Below are 23,898 nucleotides of genomic sequence, written 5' to 3'. Positions count from 1 at the left end.
TTTCAAGAGAATATCGGCAAGTTTCTTGAGGTATTTCTAGATGACTTCTTTGTTTTTAATGGTAAATCGGCCTCCCATCTTGATCCGGCCATACAAAATGATCATCTACATAAGTTGAGATGGGTCTTTGATAAGTGCAGAGAAGTGCGCTTGTGTTTAAACCCTGAAAAATGTTTCTTTCTTGCACTCCGAGGTGTTCTCCTTGGTCATATTGTTTCTGCTGAGGGCATGACCACGGATCCTGCAAAGGTAGAGGTGATCATCTCATTGCCCATCCCTCGTACACCCAAAGAGGTGAAGTCCTTCTTAGGGCATGTAGGATATTACCGAAGGTTCATACGTTTCTATGCCGACATTGCTATTGCCCTGACAGAACTCCTACATCAAGACCGATCGTTTGTTTGGGCCACCCCACAACAACTAGCCTTTGATGATCTGAAGCATCGCCTCGTGAAGGCCCCCATCCTCAGGCAGCCCGATTGGGATGTAATTTTTCATGTCCATGTGGATGCTAGTGGGTGGGCAGTAGGTGCTATACTGGCTCAACCTAACCAGGATACCAAGATTGATTTGCCGATCTACTTCGCGAGTCGACAACTCAATGGAGCAGAACGCAATTACATTACCACAGAAAGGGAGGGCCTCGGCATGGTTTATGCCATGACCAAGTATCGTCACTACCTCTTGGGCAACAAGTTTGTGATCATCACTGATCATCAAGCTCTTAAGTATTTATTGAATAAGCCTACTCTTGGTGGCCGGATAAGCAGATGGATTCTTCTTTTTCAAGAATTTGAATTCGACATTGTGGTGAGGGCTGGGAGACTGCATCAACCTGCAGACCACTTGTCCAGGTTACATTCCGAGGAACCAGCCAGTGGTATCACCGATGACTTAGCCGATGCGGGCTTGTTCGGAATAACAGCACTATCTGATGAATGCCTATTTGCGGTGGACTGCTTCCCACCATGGTATGCTAACATAGTACACCTCTTGTCTACAGGTGGCTTTCCTCCAGGATTAACTCCAACAGAGAAACGCAAACGGATCCTTCAAGCTGCTCCTTTTAAGTTGATTGCAGGTTAATTGTACAAGCTTGGGAAGGATCAGATCTTGAGACGGTGTGTGCTTCCGCACAAGACACAATCCATTCTTAAAGAGGCACATGCTGGCATAGGTGGAGGGCATATGGCCTCAGATGCTACTGCTCGTAAGATCATGCGAGCAGGGTTCTAGTGGCCCAAGCCCCCATGTTCATGTGACCAGATGTGATTCATATCAACAAGCGGGCCCCAAGCCTACAAGGTGTGAGTACCTCCCTCTCAAACCATTCACTCCGGTGCCTCCCTTCTATCGCTGGGGATTGGATTTCATTGGACCCATCTCTCCTGCCACACGCCGAGGGAACAAGTATGCTGTGCTTGCCACCGACTATGGAACCAAATGGGTCGAAGCCAAGGCAGTCAAGAACTGTACAGCCCAGGTAGTAGCCACATTTCTATATGACCAGATCATCTCTCGGTTTGGTTGTCCTGTTGAGTTGATAAGTGATAGAGGGTCTCACTTCCTAAATGACACCATTGCTGCACTAGTTCACCTGCTTTAAATAGTTCACAAATTTTCATCTCCCTATTACCCACGTGCCAATGGTCTAGTTGAGAGCTCAAATCGCACAATGTGCGGGATCGTGCATCGACTTTGCCTAAATTCTTTAGCCGATTGGGACGACGTACTTCCAGCTGCTTTATTCGCCTATCGAACGGCTTACAAGGCGAGTACTGGGTATTCACCCTTCGAGCTGGTCTATGGACTGGAGGCCGTTATGCCTTATGAATTTCATCTTGACACTCACAGGATTCTTCTAGACAAAAATGACAACCTTGAAGCCTGCACAATGGAACGCTTGTGGGATTTGGAAGCACTGGCAGAGCATCGACGTGAAGCAGTTTTCGCTCAAGAAGTTTGGCAGAAGCGACAAAAAGCTTGGCATGACCGGAACCTCAGAAAAAGGCATTTCAAAGTCGGAGATTTAGTACTCTTGTATTCGAGTAAGTTTCTCAAACACAAACCTAAGTTTGTGAGTGGTTGGACAGGTCCATTTCTCATTGCCAAGCTTATCCCAAGTGGCGGAGTCTACTTGGCCACTTTAGAAGGCAGACTTCTACCTGCACCGGTGAATGGGTCACGCATCAAGAGGTACCATGATCAATGAGAAAACACCCTCCTAATCCTTCTCCTTCCTGGTGACATCTTCTCCCTCTGAGTGAGGGCCACTTTCTCTTTCTACAAGGGTCCTCCTCTCTGCCCCTAGTGCCACTTTCTCTCTCTACCTGGCTCCTACTCTCTCCCCTTGGTGCCAATTTTTCTCTTTAAATGGGTCCTTCTCTTTCCACCCGAGTGTCACTTTCTCTCTCTAAGTGATCCCTCCATTTTTCTCCCCGAGCCACTTTCTCTCTCTAAGTGTGACCACCTTTTTTCATCCCGTGCCACTATCTCTCTCTAAATGACCACCCTTAAAATGCGGCCTCCCTTTTTCACTCTGTGTCACTTTCTCTCTCTAACTACGGCCTCCCCTTTTCATCCTGTTTTACAAACTCCTTCTCCTTCTACCTTCTCTCCAACTTCCACCTCTCTCTTACAAACACCTTCTCTTTCCACCCTCTGTCCAACTTCTACCTCTCTCTTACAAAAACCTTCTCTTTCCACCCTCTGTCCAGCTCCCTACCTCTCTCTTACAAAAACCTTCTCTTTCCACCCTCTGTCCAGCTCCCTACCTCTCTCTTACAAACACCTTCTCTTTCCACCCTCTGTCCAACTTCTACCTCTCTTACAAAAACCTTCTCTTTCCACCCTATGTCCAACTCCTACCTCTCTCTTACCAAAACCTTCTCTTTCCACCCTATGTCCAACTCCTACCTCTCTCTTACCAAAACCTTCTCTTTCCACCCTATGTCCAACTCCTACCTCTCTCTTACCAAAACCTTCTCTTTCCACCCTATGTCCAACTCCTACCTCTCTCTTACCAAAACCTTCTCTTTCCACCCTATGTCCAACTTCTACCTCTCTCTTACAAAAACCTTCTCTTTCCACCCTCTGTCCAACTCCCTACCTCTCTCTTACAAAAACCTTCTCTTTCCACCCTCTGTCCAACTTCCACCTCCCTCTTACAGACATCTTCTCTTTCCACCCTCTGTCCAACTCCTACCTCTCTCTTACAAACACCTTCTCTTTCCATCCTTTGAACAGCCCCCCTCTCCCCCTTTACCACCACCCTTCCCCCCTCCTCCTCTCCTGCACAACAGCCCCCCCTCTCCCCCTTTACCACCACCCTTCCCTACTCCTCTCTTGCACACCAGCCCCTCCCTCTCCCCCTTTACCCACCACTCTCCCCTCCTCCTCCCGTCCTGCACAACAGCCCCCCTGCCCGTGCCAGGACTTGCCTCTCCATCAGTCACACTTATCCAGGCTTCTTCAGCGATCTCCAGACTTTCAATGGGAGGGATTGCACGAGGTACACCTCCTATTGTACCAGTGACGACGACTGTTGTACCCGGGACTTCCTCGACAGGTGTATTGTTACGAAGGACTGCAGCTGTTTCGTCTTCACTCCCTACCACTTTCACTGATGCAGTCATCACCACAGTTCAGGCGACCTCTGACCATGTTTTGGACCAGGTGTTGGACCAGAATCTTAGCCTGGGACCCGACTCCCACTCCCACGGGCTTTCTCAGGAGATGTCATCTCAGGGTGTACTTCACATTTCGGCCTCCCCAAGCAGAGACAGGACTAGGGATGGGAGTGGGAGCCCCTCTCGCGGAGATGCTCCATCGGCCACTTCAGCATCAGAGGAGGTATTTGAGGGAGGGATTCTGCTCAAATCTGTGGATTGCCCACCCCTTCATGAGAATGATATGTTCACAGCTTACATAGCTGCTTCATCGGGCCCACCTCTTTCAAATATTTCCCTGGTGGAAAAACAGAATGAAGATTACAGCCAACTACTATCTGTCCTTCACAAAAAACGCTCACCAGTATGTGGGGAAGAGGAGGATCTCACTCAAATCTTCACCATTCCCTTGCAGGACTGCCTCGCACAGAACAAAAAGATCTCCAGGGCCCCGACATGTTTTGTGCACTTGGACAAATTGGCACCTACAGGAAACCTGTCAACCGAGGAAGAGGGAGCTCTCCCTGACATGTTTGAGGAATTGGGGGACGTCATTAATTTGGCAGATAGGATGAATTACAGCGACAGGTATGCGTGGATGAAAAGGTCCCTGCATCTTGCTCAGCGTATCATGGACGACACCTTCACGCAGCTTGGGACAGCGGTCTTCAATTCCACAGGTTATGCTCATAAGCTCCTCTCTCAACAGCAACATTTAAAGTTAGAATTCGAGAGAGCTCAGGCAGCCCAGCAGCGCGCCACTAGCGTGACACTTCGACAACAGGAGGAAAGGTGGCAGAAAGAGAAGGACTCAGCAATACATGAGCGTGACATCGCTTGGAATATTCAGAAGGCTGCCCTTGAGGATCGCCTCCATAATCACAGGCAGGAATGGGAAGCAGCAATGACATCTTTACGCAGCCAACATGCTGCAGCTTTGGCAACTTTGCACAGCCAGCATGTCACGGAGGTGACCAGATTTCACCAGGAGATTACCAAGTTAAAAGAGTCTTTGTCTTCCTCCGAGATTGCCAAAGAAAAATCAGAATCCAGAGTGGCTGAATTGGAAAAGAAGCGTTCATCCATGGAGGAAGAATTCACAGCTCTTCGGATGCAGTTGGCCACCCTCCAGACTTCCCAGTCCACCTTGCAAGAGCAAAAGGATCATTACTACCGGCGATACCACCGATATAAAGACAAGTATGAAAATCTGAGAAATGTGATGGACACGCTTGAGTGTGAGGAGGAAGCACCCCATCCACAGATACCTATGACTGAGCCAGAGCAAAGGGATGCACAAAAAGCCACAGAGCCAAATACGAAGGCGGAAGAGGAGAAGGCAGAGGAACAGGCTGCAGCTTTACCACCCTCCGTAATCTCATAGAAGGGTTGATACATGGCTGTTGGTGTTTGGGTTTTTTTTTGCACTGTTAGATTTTGCCAAGCTGTTTGGCCCTCAGTGTAAATATCAGTGTTTTACCTCAAGATGTACTCAGTTTTTTCTGCAATTTTCCATGCTGTCCCTTATCATACAGCAGTTTATTTTTCACGTTTCAACTTAATACAAATCTTGGATTACTCCCACGGCCAACCACATGGTCTGTACTCTTTCCTTTTCCCACTCCATCACCATATCAATGGTTTGTAAGTTCATTTTTATTTTTCTTTGACGGATTCGTCCTCCCTTTCTATTCACCGGGATGGTGAATGATCGTGGTGGGGGAAACTGTTACCTTATCACACGACCACCTGTCGACAGGCGTTGACCACATGACGACATCTGTTGACCACATGTTGACCATGTGTCAACACAAGTTAGCCACGCGATCACACGGGTTCATCCAGGAGTACTGTCCGAGGCTGTCAACCACAGGACGACACATGTTAACCACAGGTCGACACAGGTCAACTAGGAGTACCATGTCCAAAGTGATCTCATCAAGAGCTCCACACCTGGAGAGTGAGCTTAGCACATGGAGCAGTCAGGAGTATTTATATTTACACAGTGGTTCAGTGATACAGTGGTGCAGTGGTGCGGTGAACCAGCTTACCTTGGACCTCCACTAGTTTAGTGCAAATGAAAATGAAAAGACAGTCTTTTGCAAGTCTAAAGAAATGTGAAAATGCTCCAAGTGAGACGATTTAAAGGGCTTCCAACCCATAACATTCATCTGAAACTTCTTAGTATTACTGACAATGTACAGGAAGCATGGAGGGTCTTCTCGAAATTTGCTACATCAATCTACTCCCACTCTCTAGGTTCCCACTACAAGTACTTTATGGGACAACCCAACAAAGCCCAATCCTCCATCAGCCCAAGGGGGAAAACCATCTTGAATCCAAAAACACAGTCCCACATGCCGCTCAATCCTAACTAGCTGAAAACAAGCATCCACGACAATACCCACATCCATGGACCTTGATAGCCTGCGCCTAGAGTGCACATCAAAGACCAAGGCATCCTCATCTATATCTCTTCGAACACCAATGACCTGTAGCTGGATGCTTGTCCTTGAAAATCCCTAACCATCTAATTTGGCCATGCCGTCTCTCATGTGTGAGGACCAGTCCAAGAGTAAAGCTTCATCGATCTGCTGATCCTCCTTTCACTACCTCTAGGAAAAGTCGTTGGATATATAAATGCTTTCTCGTGATCACAATCTTATGTTGTTAGGTATAGTAATGATTTTCTCATGAATTTGGTCCTTGGTTATATTATTAAATTTTATAGAAAATGATTTTGTTTGTGATGAGAGTGTTCCTTGAATGTAAATGCTGACAGTCATCCTTTGCATAATATGTCCTGTTCCATTTTGTTTTTGCAGGCCATGGATATTCTTGAAACAATGAAGAAAGAAGACAACTTTTTCAATGGTTACATATTTAGGTCTTCAGCTGTAAACTCTATGAGCAGGAAATTTTTGCAAGAGGCAAAACATATTTTACATTCCTTCTTGCCTGCAGGTTTGACAGATCCATCTTTTATTCCTCTTGAATCAGGTTTGATTATCTTTTTCTTGTGAATACATGATTGGATGGAGCTAGTTTTCTAGCAGATGCTTTTCTCATAATTCAAGTATAAGCAATGAATCTGGTATGGGGTGACATTGAAAGCCACATTGCTAGCAGTATTTGAAGTTTTTGTGAAAAATACAAGTAGTATCTCAGAATTTCTGGTATCTTAACAGGTTATGGGTGCACCCACGTTTTTTGCTTGCTTTTCTATGGACCCTTATCTGATTGATTTTCCCTTAGATCTTCTTTTTTAGATCACCTTTTCCTTAAGGACGTATAGTATGCAAAAAAGGATTGTTTTCTTTTTTATTCTCCCTTAGGTTTTTTGGCTATTTTAGCTGAGATTTGTGCCAACCAGGTTTGAGTTTACTTTTGTATGTCTTCCTAGGGCCTCTCTCCAGAATTCCATGTGGATTTCCATTGCATACATTTGCAGCTATAAATTCTCAAGGTTTCTTAAGAGAGAAAAGATTGATGATTTATTGGCTTACAACACCCATGCTTCTCACACCAGTGGCCTTTGGCCTCCGGTAACACCTCCGGAAGAGATAGGAACCCCCCCTCAAACAGAGTGGCTGCCGTTTCTCCTAGAGTCCTCCATAGGGTTAAGGTGGAGCTTTCAGCTTCAACCATGGAATTTTCCTAGCTCTCTTGCATGAGCATGTTTTTGTCCTTCTAAGGTGTTTGTTTTCTCATGCCTTGAATGATGTGGTTCTCCCATGAGCTTTGTTCTTGGAACTTCATTCCTTCTTAATACAAGTCCTTTTTTTTTTTTTTTTTTTGGGGGGAGGGGGGGGGAGGAGAAGATACAAGAGATCTTTGACACAATTTCATAGCTTGTAAATTTATTCACACAAGATTGGTCTGGACACAACTCTCAAGTATTGGACTGTTGCAGTCACAAGCTCTATCGGATAGAGTCACACAATTGGCAAGTTTGCATCTCCTTGCACCAAATATTTGAACAATGGCAGAGGGACAAGGCCCCCAAGTCTTAGTTGAAAGAGCATAGCTCATTGTGTGCAGGAAGAGATCGAGGTAAAAGACACATTGGACGTCATGGCTGAAAAACCTTCACAAAAACGAATCACTTGATGGAGATTGGGAAAAAATATGTTTCCAACCTGATCATATCACAGAATAAGGACATTTGAGAAGGCATTTACTAGAACAGGGCAACCGCGCATGCCAGTCTTTGCTAGCACTTTCCAACTATTTCTTCCAGTGCATATCTCACATGAACTAAGAGACGGAAGCATATGAGAAAATGACACCCTAAATAATGATTTCTGGTCACCTAAGCACAAAATATGAAAATGTACATTGCTAAAATCCATCTATACAAGTCACCTCATACTCAATAAATCATCAATCTTTTCTCTCTTAAGAAACCTTGAGAATTTATAGCTGCAAATGTATGCAATGGAAATCCACATGAAATTCTGGAGAGAGGCCCTAGGAAGACATACAAAAGTAAACTCAAACCTGGTTGGCACAAATCTCAGCTAAAATAGCCAAAAAAACCTAAGGGAGAATAAAAAAGAAAACAATCCTTTTTTGCATACTATACGTCCTTAAGGAAAAGGTGATCTAAAAAAGAAGATCTAAGGGAAAATCAATCAGATAAGGGTCCGGCAGCACCGTAGGATGATCTTACACAGAGGCCGTACCCGTCGCTTTATTTCTAGACGACGGAGGATGATGGCAGATTTTCGGAGGAGATTGCTCCATGGAGACTTGGCACCGCCAGCAGCCCATTTGACACTTGCCCAGATCTTCACACTCATGGCAGGAGGCATGGTCGATGGCCATGACTTCCATCATTTCTTTGGATCACAGACCCCTTAGGGAAGACAATGTTCCTCATATTCCATATTTTACATTTTGTATCTAGGCAATTTTGGTACTCTATTTCATTTCATTTTGTATCTAGGATTTTTGTAGCCATTTTTGGCATCTTAGCGGTATTACGATGAGGCCACCTAGTTGGCGCATCGTTGATGATGTATTTTCCTTTCGGATGATTTTGTGTCCCATAGGCCATGTATGGCCTTCCGTGGACCTTTAATAAAATTTCTTTCTTTCTTTCTTTCTTTCTCTGTCTCTCTTTGAGTATCACTTCCTCTCTCCCTAGTCTACTCTCTCTCTCTCTCTCTCTCTCTCTCTCTCTCTCTCTCTCTCTCTTCTCTCTCTCTGCTGCAAACCTACCTCTCTCTCTCGCAGCTCCCCTCGCAGCTCCCCTCAGCCCCTCGCAGCCCCTCGCAGCTCACCCCTCCCCCCCCGCAGCTCCCCTCTCCCCCTCGCAGCTCCCCTCTCCCCCTCGCAGCCCCTCGCAGCTCACCCCTCCCCCCCCTCGCAGCCCCCCCTCCCCCCCCTCGCAGCCCCTCACCCCCCCCTCCCCCCCCTCGCAGCCCCTCACCCCCCCCTCGCAGCTCCCCTCTCCCCCTCGCAGCTCCCCTCCCCCCCTCGCAGCCCCTCGCAGCTCACCCCTCCCCCCCCTCGCAGCCCCCCCTCTCCCCCTCGCAGCCCCCCTCTCCCCCTCGCAGCCCCTCGCAGCTCACCCCTCCCCCCCCTCGCAGCCCCTCACCCCCCCCTCGCAGCTCCCCTCTCCCCCTCGCAGCCCCTCGCAGCTCACCCCTCCCCCCCCGCAGCCCCCCTAGCAGCTCACCCCTCCCCCCCTCGCAGCCCCTCACCCCCCCCTCGCAGCTCACCCCTCCCCCCTCGCAGCCCCTCGCACCCTCGCAGCCCCCCCCTCGTAGCCCCTCCCCCCCCTCGCAGCTCCCCCCCCTCGCAGCTCCTCGCCCCCCCCTCACAGCTCCTCCCCCCCCCCTCGCAGCTCCCACCTCTCCCCTCGCAGCCCCTCGCACCATCGCAGCCCCCCCCCCCCCCCCCCCTCGCAGCCCCTCCCCCCCCCCTCGCAGCTCCCCCCCCCCCTTCTTCCCCCCCCGCAGCTCCCCCCTACCCCCCCCCAGCCCCTCGCCCCTCGCAGCTCCTCCCCCTCGCAGCGGCTCACCCCGCTCAGACCCTCCCCCTCGCAGCTCAGCCGCTCAGGCCCCCCACCCCGCTCACCCGCTCATCGCGCATTGGCAGCGCTCGCCATCTTCCGCTTTTCAATGCCGCCGGTTTCCCGTTTCCCATAATTAAACATGGCCGACATCGTCGAGCATATTACAGAAGGAGCAACAACAACAACATCAATGGCCTCCACGACCGACATGCTGCACTATAGTAGAAGAGGACTTGCATCCTCTTCAAAGGACAGAGCAGTACCCGCACTTGCCGCACTCCCAGTCGCAGGTACACCGGTTTCAGCTCCACTATCTCATCTTCCGCCCAGCGCAGTGCCCGCACTTGCCGCACTCCCAGTCACAGGTACACCGGTTTCAGCCCCATTATCTCATCTTCCACCCATAGCCACCTTGTACCCGCAGTTTTTTTCACCCCTCCCCTCTCAGGTCCCTTCTTCTCCTACCCCTTCTCCAACTTTAGCCTTCCCCTCCTCTCCATCCTGCACCGACCGCCTCCACCTCCACCTCCTGCTCCGACCGCCTGACGGGACAGGGCTCATGGGACATACCACCTGTCAGATAGTCTACGCATCGCTGTATGGAACTGCAATGGTTCTTTTACAGCACAGCCAGACAATCTACGGGGGGCTTTCTTTGGGAGAGATATCATCTTTTTCACAGAGACACACGAGAGTCCAGAGAGACCTTTGCCACGAGTGACAGGATATACATGGAGATCTGCCTTCAGACAGCACACTCGAACATTTGGAGTGAGAGGATCTGGAGGAGTGGCCATTTTGTACAGAGAGCATCTCGATCGGATCATCACAGTGGAGAGAGCGGATTCACATGCCCGATTCTTGTGGGTACGCATCCACCGTAGAGCCTCTCAGCGAGATCTCTTTATTGCAGTTTGCTACTTCCCCCCGGCGCAGTCGTTTTATTCTTCCACTGGACCAGGCCAGTCCATATTTGAGGATCTCTCAGCGGACATTGCAGATTTTTCACATCGCGGAGAAGTCATCCTCTTAGGAGACTTCAACGCGAGGACCTCAAACAGACAGGCCCTCACTTATGACTTCATGGAGGATCCGGTCATACTTCCGGCATCTCACAATGATAGCCTCTGTCGGACTTCATCAGACTGCACAGTACAGCCCACAGATCAGGGACGTCAGTTATTGGAGCTCCTCACCTCGCACAGTATGGTCATTTATAACGGCTTGTCCAGGTGGCCACAGTCTTCCATGCCTACATTCTCTTCTGCTTCTGGGCGTGGCACTAGCGTGATCGACTACATCATAGGTCCCCCGACTCTAGTCCCTTCCATCCATAGCCTTACTGTTAGCCCCTTCATGCCCTCTGCCGACCATGCACTCATCCACTTTACTTTGACTCATGTCTCCCATGACCCACCCCCCCCTCGTCATCACGACCGCCAATCCTATTATGAGGTTCATTTCGACCACCAGTTCGATGATGTATATAGCCAGAACCTCAGCCGCCTACTCCGTCCTCATCTATTAGATGCTCTACCATCCACGCAGGACCGGTGGGAACTTGTACATTCTTCACTCGTTTCTGCCGCCCACATGTCCTTCCCTGCCACGTGTCATTCGTCTAGTCCCCCACCGGTTGGTCTTGTTCCTTGCAACGGTTGGTATGACGAGGAGTGTAAGGAACTCCGCAGGAAACTTCACCTTGAGACCAAGGAGAAGTCTCCCCTCCTTACCGAAACCAAGAGAGACTACAAGTGGTTGGTTAGGCGCAAGAAACGCCAATTTCTAGCCCAGAATGAGGAGGAGCTGAGAAGCTTGCTTTTCAGCTGTGACTCCAAGGAATTCTGGAGAAAATTCCTCCGCTCGAAGTCTCAGAGCCCCCTTATAGATCCACGTGTCTGGTCTGCATATACTTCAGCTCTATACGATGTTCCAGATCAGCCAGCCATCGATTTATCCCATTCCCCTAAGCCAGCTTCATCTATTCTTTTCACACCAGAGACAGCAGTCCACCGATTGAAGAACGGGAGAGCTAAGGATCATGATGGATTGCAAGCGGAGTATGTAATCCATGGGATTGATGCCTTAGATTTTGTTCTTTCCCGTCTCTTCAATGAGTCTGTTTGTACAGGCCTACCACAGTCACGTTATGGCCAAGATCTTTGCATCAGTTTTGGAAAGCCGTATAAATGACCATGCCGAGACGACAGGACTCAGAGCCAGAGGGCAGGCTGGATTTCGTAGGGATCATTCGACACTTGACCACATCCTCACACTTAGGGCACTGGTGGAGGAGGCGAAGTCACGAAGGCAACGGCTTTATTGTTGCTTCGTGGACTTCAGGAAGGCATTTGACACAGTTCCGCGATTCAGATTGTTTCAGAGGATTCGCCAGATGGGCTTTAGTGGAGAGATACAGTGGGCTATCATGGCTTTGTATGAGAGGGTCACTGGTCGGGCTCGGACACGTGAGGGGCTCTCAGAGGAGGTATGCAGCACGATTGGGGTGAAGCAGGGCTGCCCGCTCTCTCCCACTCTCTTTGGATTATATATTGATGAGCTAGAGATGTTTGTACAGATGACAGGCGGTGTGGGCTCTACTCTCTCAGGATCCTCCATTCCTATCCTCCTGTATGCGGACGATGTGGTTCTCATTTCCTCTACTGCTCAGGGCCTCCAGGCACATATTGAGGCACTCCACAGGTTTTGCCAAGACAGGGGGTTGACCGTAAACCTTGGCAAGACCAAGGTTATGGTTTTCAACACCTCTGATCGTATTTACAGCACGGATGAGTTTTACTCCACAGGTTTTGCCAGGACAGGGGGTTGACCGTAAACCTTGGCAAGACCAAGGTTATGGTTTTCAACACCTCTGATCGTATTTACAGCACGGATGAGTTTTACTTCACTTATGACGGACAGCCCATTGAGCTTGTTAGAGAGTACACTTATTTGGGGGCAGTTTTCAGGGGACCGGTCTTCACCATGACATATGCAGCACGAGATAGGATTAGTAAAGGGTATGCTTCGTTGGCTCATCTTGAGCGTCACTGTTTTCAGTCCCACTTTCAGCATCCCGATACGAAATCCTTGCTTTTTGATACATTGGTGAGACCAGCTGCGATGTATGCAGCTCCTTTCTGGGCAGGAGACCTCGGCGCTGCAGATTGGAGATGAGTAGAGAGGTTACAGATCATCATGTTCTCTGTCGGTCATGTATCTGCACAGGGTCAGGGAGTTTGGAGACTCAGCAGCAGGCAGAGCTCGGTTGCCATGGTTAGCACTTGCATCTTCTATGGAGTTGGCACGATCAGGGACCCGATACTGCTGGTACTTCAGACTCACTAGGTGGCTCACATCCCTTGGACTAGACATGGATAGACTGCCTCCGTTCCGATACAGCATAGATGCCCCTCATCTCGAGTTGACTCGCCATGAGCTTAGCCAGGTCACGAGAGCAGACTTGCTGCAGCTTCATACGTATCGCACTTGGATTTATCCCACGCAGCTTCCGGTGAAGATGGCCACATATCGTGACCACTTCCTTCGGATCTCAGAGGATGGATTTGTCATCCCACCAGGCTATACAGGTACCCACATGTCCCACTCACTGAGGATTGCCCTCGGCCAGCTTAGAGTCTCTTCGCATCAGCTCGAGATAGAGGCTGGTAGGATGCGACGCATGGAGGATGGACGGCGACCAGGCCGAGAGACCAGGATCTGCCCTTGTTGCACCATGGGAGAGGTGGAGTTAGAGGAGCACTTCATTTGCAGATGCCCGCTATATTATGAGATCAGAGGTAGATTCCACTGTCTCTTCACGGATGGCTTTGGACCTCTCTCACGAGTGATGGACTACGAGGATCAGCATTGCCTAGCCCTTTATGTCAGGGAGGCCACTATGCTTCGGCGAGACTACCTCAGAGAGCACAGACCGGAGCGTGATAGAGCCCAGCCTCATAGAGCTCAGGCACACGCCATACCAGAGGACAGAGACCAGGAGGAGCACGAGGACGGCAGAGCCCACACAGGACACATGCCTCCACCATGTGGATGTACATATGAGATGGTTTGTAGACGCCGCAGGATCTTGTTACATAGGGGACGTACTCGCCGCTTCATCTCCAGACGATCCAGGATGATGGCAGCATTTCGGAGGAGACTTACTCATGGATATCTCGCCCCACCAGCCGCTCACCTCACCTTTGCCCAGATTTGTACTCTCATAGCGGGAGGCAGAGTCGATGGACAGGATTTCCAGTATTATTTTGGTTCTCGGACTCCGTGACACCTGGACTTGTATCTTTGCATTGGCATATTGTGCTCATCCCCCCCATTTTGCACCCGGGGGCGGTTTCCTTGCATCTAGTTTACTCTGTATTTAGGCTCAGATTTGACATTATGTACTTTCACTTGCATTATATTGCGTAGCACTTAGATGATATTCGACGATGCCTCTTCTTTGGGGCACGTTGATTTTGTGCTATCTTGTATGCAGAGTTCTTGATGTCCCATGGGCCCATTTTGGCCTCTAGTGGACAATAATACACTTTCTTTCTTTCTTTCTTTCTCTCTCCCATAATTAAACATGGCCGACACCGTCGAGCATGTTACAGAAGCAGCAACAGCAGCAACATCAATGGCCGCCACGATCGATATGCTGCACTATAGTAGAAGAGGACTTGCATCTTCTTCAAAGGACAGCACAGTGCCCGCACTTGCCGCACTCCCAGTCGTAGGTACACCGGTTTCAGCTCCATTATCTCATCTTCCGCCCATAGCTACTTTGTACCCGCAGTTTTTTTCACCCCTCCCCTCTCAGGTTCCTTCTTCTCCTACCCCTTCTCCACACTTTTTGCTCTCTCTCTCACAACCCTCTGTCACCTCTTCCCCTTTGTTGCCTATTTTACCTACTTTGCCAGAGGCTCCCTCCTCCTCATCCTCTCTACAGACTTTACCCATCCCCTCCTCTTCATCCCCGGTACCCGCATTCTCTCCCCCTTTCCAGCCTTCTCCTTCATCCCCGCTACCCACCTTACCGGTTTCCCCCCTTTCTCCCTCTCTTTCTCTTTCCATGCCTTGCACTGTTTGTCCTTGCCACCACATCCTACCAGAGCTTCAGCACTTTGAGACCCACCTCCGAGCTGCCCTTCAGATGCTTCACAGGAAGGACGAGACCATTGCTCTACTTACAGCTCAAGTTGCATCTCTTGCTGATCGAGTGACACACCAGGATCGGGAGATCTCGTCTATTAGGACAGATCTTCAGGTCTTACAGGCGACTCATAGGACTCTTGCTGGAGAGATTCATGGACACACAGAGCGAGTGCAGAAGATCGAGACTCGCGTTCAGCACATAGACACATCTCCCACTACAGCAGTAGCAGCGGTTGAGGAGCGTTTGACCTCCCTTCAGACAGAGGTCCAGAGAGCCACAAAGTGGGTGGATGTCGTCCGCTGTCAGCCATCACAGCCTCAGAGATCGACTGTATCAGCTACATTGGCCGAGTCACAGCAGAGGGCCACAAAGGCCCTCAACATTCGCATTCGTGGTATCTTGCCCTCGGCGACAGAGTCCACGATGACACAGGCTGTGACCTTTGTCTCTCAGACATTGGGAGTACAGGATCATGGCATAGTAGGAGCATATAGAGTCGGGAGGAATCGTACTAGAGAGCAGCCCCTCATTATCAAATTCAGAGATGCCCAGGCATGTCTAGCTGCCCTCAGGGGGAGAGGGACACTCAGAGACCACCACCCACAGATTTCCATGGACGAGTATTTGACTCAGATACAGGTTGAGGAGCGCAAGGTGCTCATGACTCAGAGAGATGCAGCCCAAGCTCAGGGCAAGTGGGCAGTGATCAGGGATGGCAGACTCATCACAAGCACCTTGAGGTGTGATCCCACAGTGCTTAGAGATGGCAGACCAGCAGATATAGCCCCACCTCCACCTCCTGCTCCGACCGCTTGACGGGACAGGGCCCATGGGACACACCACCCGTCAAATAGTCTACGCATTGCTGTATGGAACTGCAATGGTTCTTTTACAGTACAGCCAGGCAATCTACGGGGGGCATTCTTTGGGAGAGATATCATCTTTTTCACGGAGACACACGAGAGTCCAGAGAGACCTTTGCCACGAGTGACAGGGTATACATGGAGATCTGCTTTCAGGCAGCACACTCGGACATTTGGAGTGAGAGGATCTGGAGGAGTGGCCATTTTGTACAGAGAGCATCTCGATCGGATCATCACAGTGGAGAGAACGGATTCACATGCCCGATTCTTGTGGGTACGCATCCGCCGCAGAGCCCCTCAGCGAGATCTTTTTATTGCAATTTGCTACTTCCCCCCGGCGCAGTCGATCTATTCTTCCACTGGACCAGGCCAGTCCATATTTGAGGATCTCTCAGCGGACATTGCAGATTTTTCACATCGCGGAGAAGTCATCCTTTTAGGAGACTTCAATGCGAGGACCTCAGACAGACGGGCCCTCACTTATGACTTCATGGAGGATCCGGTCATACTCCCAGCATTTCACGATGATAGCCTCTGTCGGACTTCATCAAACTGCACAGTACAGCCCACAGATCAGGGACGTCAGTTACTGGAGCTCCTCACCTCGCACGGTATGGTCATTTATAACGGCTTGTCCAGGTGGCCACAGTCTTCCATGCCTACATTCTCTTCTGCTTCTGGGCATGGTACTAGCATGATCGACTAAATCATAGGTCCCCCGACTCTAGTCCCTTCCATCCATAGCCTTATTGTTAGCCCCTTCATGCCCTCTGCCGACCATGCACTCATCCACTTTACTTTGACTCATGTCTCCCATGACCCACCCCCCCCTCGTTATCACGATCGCCAACCCTATTATGAGGTTCCCTGCCACATGTCATTCGTCTAGTCCCCCACCGGTTGGTCTTGTTCCTTGCAACGGTTGGTATGACGAGGAGTGTAAGGAACTCCGCAGGAAACTTCACCTTGAGACCAAGGAGAAGTCTCCCCTCCTTGCCGAAACCAAGAGAGACTACAAGCGGTTGCTAGCCCGGAATGAGGAGGAGCTGAGAAGCTTGCTTTTCAGCTGTGACTCCAAGGAATTCTGGAGAAAATTCCTCCGCTTGAAGTCTCAAAGCCCCCTCACAGATCCACGTGTCTGGTCTGCATATACTTCAGCTCTATACGATGTTCCAGATCAGCCAGCCATCGATTAATCCCATACCCCTAGGCCAGCTTCATCTAGTCTCTTCACACCAGAGAGTGTCCGTGTAGCAGTCCACTGATTGAAGAACGGGAGAGCTAAGGATCATGATGGATTGCAAGCGGAGTATGTAATCCATGGGATTGATGCCTTAGATTTTGTTCTTTCCCGTCTCTTCAATGAGTCTGTTTGTACAGGCCTACCACAGTCCTGGTTAGGCAATACCATAGTATCTATCCACAAGTCGGGGGACCCTATGGAGCCGTCGAATTACAGGACCATCATGATTGGCCACGTTATGGCCAAGATCTATGCATCAGTTTTGGAAAGCCGTATAAATGACCATGCCGAGACGACTGGACTCAGAGCCAGAGGGCAGGCTGAATTTCGCAGGGATCATTCGACACTTGACCACATCCTCACACTCAGGGCACTGGTAGAGGAGGCGAAGTCACGAAGGAAACGGCTTTATTATTGCTTCGTGGACTTCAGGAAGGCATTTGACACAGTTCCGCGATTCAGATTGTTTCAGAGGATTCGTCAGATGGGCTTCAGTGGAGAGATACAGTGGGCCATCATGGCTTTGTATGAGAGGGTCACTGGTCGGGTTCGAACACGTGAGGGGCTCTCAGAGAAGGTATGCAGCACGATTGGGGTGAAGCAGGGTTGTCCGCTCTCTCCTACTCTCTTTGGATTATATATTGATGAGCTAGAGATGTTTGTACAGATGACAGGTGGTGTGGGCTCTACTCTCTCAGGATCCTCCATTCCTATCCTCCTGTATGCGGACGATGTGGTTCTCATTTCCTCTACTGCTCAGGGCCTCCAGGCACATATTGAGGCACTCCACAGGTTTTTCTAGGACAGGGGGTTGACCGTAAACCTTGGCAAGACCAAGGTTATGGTTTTCAACACCTCTGATCGTATTTACAGCACGGATGAGTTTTGCTTCACTTATGACGGATAGCCCATTGAGCTTGTTAGAGAGTATACTTATTTGGGGGCAGTTTTCAGGGGACCGGTCTTCACCATGACATATGCAGCACGAGATAGGATTAGTAAAGGGTATGCTTCGTTGGCTCATCTTGAGCGTCAGTGTTTTCAGTCCCACTTTCAGCATCCCGATACGAAATCCTTGCTTTTTGATACATTGGTGAGACCAGCTGTGATGTATGTAGCTCCTTTCTGGGCAGGAGACCTCGGCGCTGCAGATTGGAGATGAGTAGAGAGGTTACAGATCATCATGTTCTCTCGGCTCATTAGGGCCAAGGCTACATTTCCGCACGAGATCATGCTAGCAGAGTTTGGAGCTACTCCCCTTGCATTGGATGCAGCGTTTCAGTCGGTCATGTATTTGCACAGGGTTAGGGAGTTTGGAGACTCAGTAGTAGGCAAAGCTCGGTTGCCATGGTTAGCACTTGCATCTTCTATGGAGTTGGCACGATCTGGGGCCCGATACTGCTGGTACTTCAGACTCACTAGGTGGCTCACATCTCTTGGACTAGACATGGATAGACTGCCTCCCTTCCGATACAGCATGGATGCCCCTCATCTCGAGTTGACTCGCCACGAGCTTAGCCAGGTCACGAGAGCAGACTTGGTGCAGCTTCATACGTATCGCACTTGGATTTATCCCACGCAGCTTCCGACGAAGATGGCCACATATCGTGACCACTTCCTTCGGATCTCATAGGATGGGTTTGTCATTCCACCAGGCTATACAGGTATCCACATGTCCCACTCACTGAGGATTGCCCTTGGCCAGCTTAGAGTCTCTTCGCATCAGCTCGAGATAGAGGCTGGTAGGATGCGACGCATGGAGGATGGACGGCGACCAGGCCGAGAGACCAGGATCTGCCCTTGTTGCACCATGGGAGAGGTGGAGTCAGAGGAGCACTTCATTTGCAGATGCCCGCTATATTATGAGCTCAGACTGTCTCTTCACGGATGGCTTTGGACCTCTCTCACGAGTGATGGACTACGAGGATCAGCATTGCCTAGCTCTTTATGTCAGGGAGGCCACTATGCTTCGACGAGACTACCTCAGAGACCATCAGCATAGATTGGAGCGTGATAGAGCCCAGCCTGATAGAGCTCAGGCACACGCTATACCAGAGGACAGAGACCAGGAGGAGCATGAGGAGGTTAGAGCTCACACAGGACACATGCCTCCACCCTGTGGATGTACATATGAGATGGTTTGTAGACGCCGCAGGATCTTGTTACATAGGGGACGTACTCGCCGCTTCATCTCCAGATGATCCAGGATGATGGCAGCTTTTGGGAGGAGACTTACTCATGGAGATCTCGCCCCACCAGCCGCTCACCTCACCTTTGCTCAGATTTGTACTCTCATAGCAGGAGGCAAAGTCGATGGACAGGATTTCCAGTATTATTTTGGTTCTCAGACTCCGTGACACCTGGACTTGTATCTTTGCATTGGCATATTGTACTCATCCCCCCATCTTGCACCCAGGGGCGGTTTTCTTGCATCTAGTTTACTTTGTATTTAGGCTCAGATTTGACATTATGTACTTTCACTTGCATTGTATTGCGTAGCACTTAGATGATATTCGACGATGCCTCTTCTTTGTGGCACGTTGATTTTGTGCTATCTTGTATGCAGAGTTCTTGATGTCCCATGGGCCCATTTTGGCCTTTAGTGGACAATAATACACTTTCTTTCTTTCTTGAGACCTCAGAGAATCCTATCCCCTTCTTTTCTTACAGTACACGCACGAGCCGGCGTGCTCTTGGGGCTCTCCAGCATGGGCTACCCACACAGGCACATAGGTGGTATGCCCAGGGGATATCCTTGGTCTTTCTTCGCACCTTCTGGAAGACTCTTTGGGCCAGTTGGCGTCCGAGGAAGATCTCCTACTTCCTTTGGATGGTGGCACACAAGGGGCTTCCAGTTGGTAGCTGGCTGAGAGAGATGGGGCAGGAGCGGCATTGTCAGATGTGTCTTCAGGAGGAGGAGTCCCTGAAGCATTCCCTTTGGAGCTGCTCGCACGCACAGACGGTTTGGAAGGGAATCATGGGGATCTTAGCTAGGGCTACACCCGAGCTAGGATCGATCACTTGGGGAGCCGTTTGTTAGTGCAGCACTGAGCCGGGACATCACTTGGCCTATGAGTTCTCTAGACAGGATCCCGTCTTTCTCATCACGCAAGCCACTTGGGCATACATGGACAGCTTCCCGTGGCATTTGAAAGAGACAGATGCAGGAGCGATGCCTCGGCACCCAGTTTGGGAGATCATAGGGAGCATCACAGGCTGGCATATCTGGACTTCCAGATGCGCGCAGACTGTAGGAGCTCAGACTTCTTCTACCACCCAGACCCTCGCAGATATCTGGAGCACGATCATTCACACGCTCAAGGGTCAATGGGATTAGATTCAAGGAGAATCCCGAGCAGGGAAGGAAAAGAGACGACGTTTCCTTCGCGATTGGGACCACCGAGAGTTATTCTTCCAGCACTCCACTCAGAGTCTTCAGTGGCATTACGCCCCTCCACCGTGGCTGTTTGTCCACTCTCCGATGATTATGCCCTAGGAGGCTTGTATTTAGCTTTTTGACTTCTCGGGCTGAATCTGTTTTGTGATTAGAGCCCGCTGGCCTTCAGGCCTTCTTGTACTCTTGCTTTCAAGTAATATAACTAGCACTACTTTTTGCGCAAAAAAAAAAATGTGCATGCTGTTCATCCTGAGTTTGTTTGCAAGTTGAAGAAGGCCTTGTATGGCTTCAAGCAAGCACTCAGAGCATGGTCTGACAAGATAGGATAGTATCTTGTCACTATTGGCTTTCAGATTTTCAAGGCAGATTTCTCACTTTATGTGAGAAAAACAGAGAAAGGCATTATGCTGCTTGTCATTTATGTTGATGATTTGATCATCACAGGTGATAGTGATGAAGATATCCTTCATGTGAAAATGCTATTGAAGCAAAAGTTTGAGATGAAGGATTTGGGAGAGCTGCGTTACTTCTTGGGCATTGAGATGATTAGATCCACAAGTGGGATATGGCTCTTGCAGAGGCAATATGGATTGGACATGCTGTCCAAATATGGGATGACAGGCTGTAAGCCTATTTCAGTTCCTTTGGAGCAGAATGTGAAGTTGAGTGCAGATGCAGGTGAGCTTCTGGAAGACCCTAGGAAGTTTGATTTATATGACTATTACCAGGCCAGATTAGAGCTATGCTGTTGGGTTGGTAAGTTAGTTTATGCAAGCTCCAAGGAAATCGCATTTGGATGTGGCTAGATGCATACTGAGGTATGTAAAGTCCACATTGCAGTATGGACTATTTTATGAGACTGGGGTTCAGATACAGTTGTATGGATACACAGATGCTGATTGGGCTGGTAGTATTTCTGATAGACGATCTACCAGTGGATATGTGTTCTCTTTTGGGAGTGCTGCAATCACTTAGAGCAGCAAGAAACAGCCTACTTTATGAGTACAGGGGTACAACAATGGCTGCATGTGAGGTAGCTTGGTTGCGTAAGCTACTTTATAATATGCATCAGTCTATAGATGGGCTAGTTGTCATTTATTGTGACAACATGAGCAGTATACAGTTGGCAAATAATCCAGTATATCATGCTAAAACAAAGCACATTGAGGTGCATTATCACTATGTGTGAAAGAAGGTTCTAGTAGGTTTTATTGATCTAGTTTATGTCAGTATAGAGGATCAGGTAGCTGACATATTCACAAAGGCATTGGGCGCAAAGAAGCTGCGTAAGTTCAGAGACTTGCTTGGTGTGCAGGAATTGGGATTGAGCTTGAGGGGGAGTGTTGAGATATCGAGCTCCACTCGTGATATGCCAAGGTGACTGTTGTGCATTTATGTCACCGACTTGTTAGCTGCAGATGCGGTTGGTACACCGCCCATGAATAATAGCTGGATGACAACTATCTTTATGTACTCTAGTTAGTGGCTCAGTTAGTATGCCACCTAGGTTAGCTGAGTTTGGTTTGAGACCCACATATAGGGTTCACCTATTCCTTTTGTACTTAGAGAGAGTTCTTTTGGCTTTCACAACTAAGAAGAGAAAAACTGTTTTCAGCCTCCATCTTTGTGTGTATTCCCCCATTGTGTATGTGAGAAAGCTGCAAGTGAGACTCCTTACTTCTCTCCTACTCTCTTCACACCCTCTCCCATCTGGACCACTGTATGTAGAGTAAAGCACCAAGTGGTCTGCCAAGGTCTGTCATTCCACATGACCGGTTGCCTATCAATCTCTTCATGAGAGGAAGGAGGAATCCTCCGAAGAGTGCTCTTGAAGTTGGCCCATGCTTTTAGAATGGCAACCATGAGAGGGGACGAAGGATGCCTGAGATGTGCTGCATGAAAATCCATCTAATACTGCCCATCTAGTCTCCTCCTGAAGAAGGTGTGCATGTCTATATGTTGCTAATAAAAAATGCCTTCCATGGCTCCTGCCCTGGCATAAGCCCCCGCACCACCATCTTGCAAAGTAAAGCTCTGCACAATAAATCTGGATCAATAATATTGAGAGTCCCTTCTTGTGTAGGGAGGATGAGGGTCTCCCAAGCCACCCTGGCTAACGCATCTGTTATGCCATCAAGCCCACTCCAAAGAAAATTTCTGATCGGTCTCTTGAGCTGAATGATGCAATCCCTAGAACGATACCAGCAAGAACAAGCAAACCAGGCCATGGCCAAGAGGACCTGGTTGACCACCACAACTCTAGAGGCAAGATCCAACTTGGCTGAGCTCCAAAAAAGGAGCTTCCTCCTTATGCTCTCCAACACGGGAGCAAACTGCTGCGTGGAAGAAATATCCAAGCCAACCTGGCAGCCCAAATATCTGACTGGCACACCCCTCTGAACCCAAGTGAATCCTATGTCAAGGCCCCAATTCGGAGTCTCCTCATCATTGATCCAAAAGCCATTGGATTTTTGCCAATTTATCTACGTCCCGTCGCCAAGCAAAATAAATCCAATGCTGTCCTGAAAGAAGTGAGCGTTTGTGGTGTGGCATCCAAGTAAATTGCCCTGTCATCTGCCAACTCACTGTCAAGCAGCTCCTCTTCCCGTCTGATGGGAATTCTCAGCCCAAAGATGTCAGCTTGAGATCTAATATAGATAATCATAGCTTTAGCCACAACAAAAAAAGAAAAGAAGCAAGGGAGCATCCTTCATGAATTGATCTAGAAATCTGAAATCTCTCACCCCTTACCCCACCAATAAGTACCTGGCTGTGGGCTGATCTGTACAAAGAGGAAACACCTCTGATCCAAGTATTTGTAAAGCCAAAATGTAGAAGGGTCCCTCCAAAAAACCCCAATCTACTCTGTCATAAGCTTTCTCAAAATCCAAGAGTAGAATGGCTAGATTCTCGCCACTCTGCATGGCCCACTCTGAAACTTCCCAAAAGGAGAAAATGTTATAAAAAATGCTTCTGCCATGCACAAATCCCGTCTGAGTATCATGAATAAGATCTGGGAGAAGGAGCTACAATCGGAGGTTGATTGGTTTGGCCAGAATCTTATCTCCTGGCATTACTGACCGTGTAACGAAAGAAAGGGATGTTCTTCTCTCGATGCCCTGCGTCAATCCACTCCCACTCTCCAAGGTTCCACTGCAAATACCTAATGGGAACTCCCCCGTAGAGCCAAAGCCTCCAAGACCCGGTGGAGAGTAGCCGGGGGTCTGGATCGAGCAACCACTCTAAATCTGATCCCTACACCAAAAGGCCTACAACCCTGATAGGCTAAAAAGCAGACTCAAGCAAGATGTCCTCTGTGGATCTGAGCAATCTACCACCATCCTGCACTGTAAAAAGTAAAGCATCCTCCTGTGCATCTCGAAAGGCCAAAATCTGAAGCGGAACACCGCCTCTCGTAAAAGTACCTGCCCAAGTGGAGCAAGTGAGTGGCATGTCATCTGTGTCTACCCAATCCGTTGGAAGGGCTGCCTCAATCTGCAAGATCCTCCCTGCACTCCCTCCGAGATGTCCTGTCAACTAAGACTTG

The 23,898-nt window shown here is 49.3% G+C and overlaps 1 protein-coding gene across 1 annotated transcript in view; it reads left to right on the top strand.

Annotated features, from left to right (window-relative positions):
* Positions 1–23,898, top strand: part of DCL2 (dicer-like 2) — a 361,432-nt gene that overhangs the window by 168,511 nt on the left and 169,023 nt on the right. Inside the window, exon 9 of the mRNA XM_087370403.1 lies at positions 6,494–6,632. Coding sequence (XP_087226529.1) covers positions 6,494–6,632 — 139 coding nt within the window. The remainder of the gene's footprint in view (positions 1–6,493; positions 6,633–23,898) is intronic.

Source organism: Dipteris shenzhenensis, chromosome 32 (assembly GCF_047967505.1).
Source record: "Dipteris shenzhenensis isolate YYH24624 ecotype China chromosome 32, Dip_SZ_1.0, whole genome shotgun sequence".
NCBI classification, from domain to species: domain Eukaryota; kingdom Viridiplantae; phylum Streptophyta; class Polypodiopsida; order Gleicheniales; family Dipteridaceae; genus Dipteris; species Dipteris shenzhenensis.
Note: the sequence above shows the minus strand (reverse complement) of the source record. Positions and strands in the feature narration are given on the sequence as shown.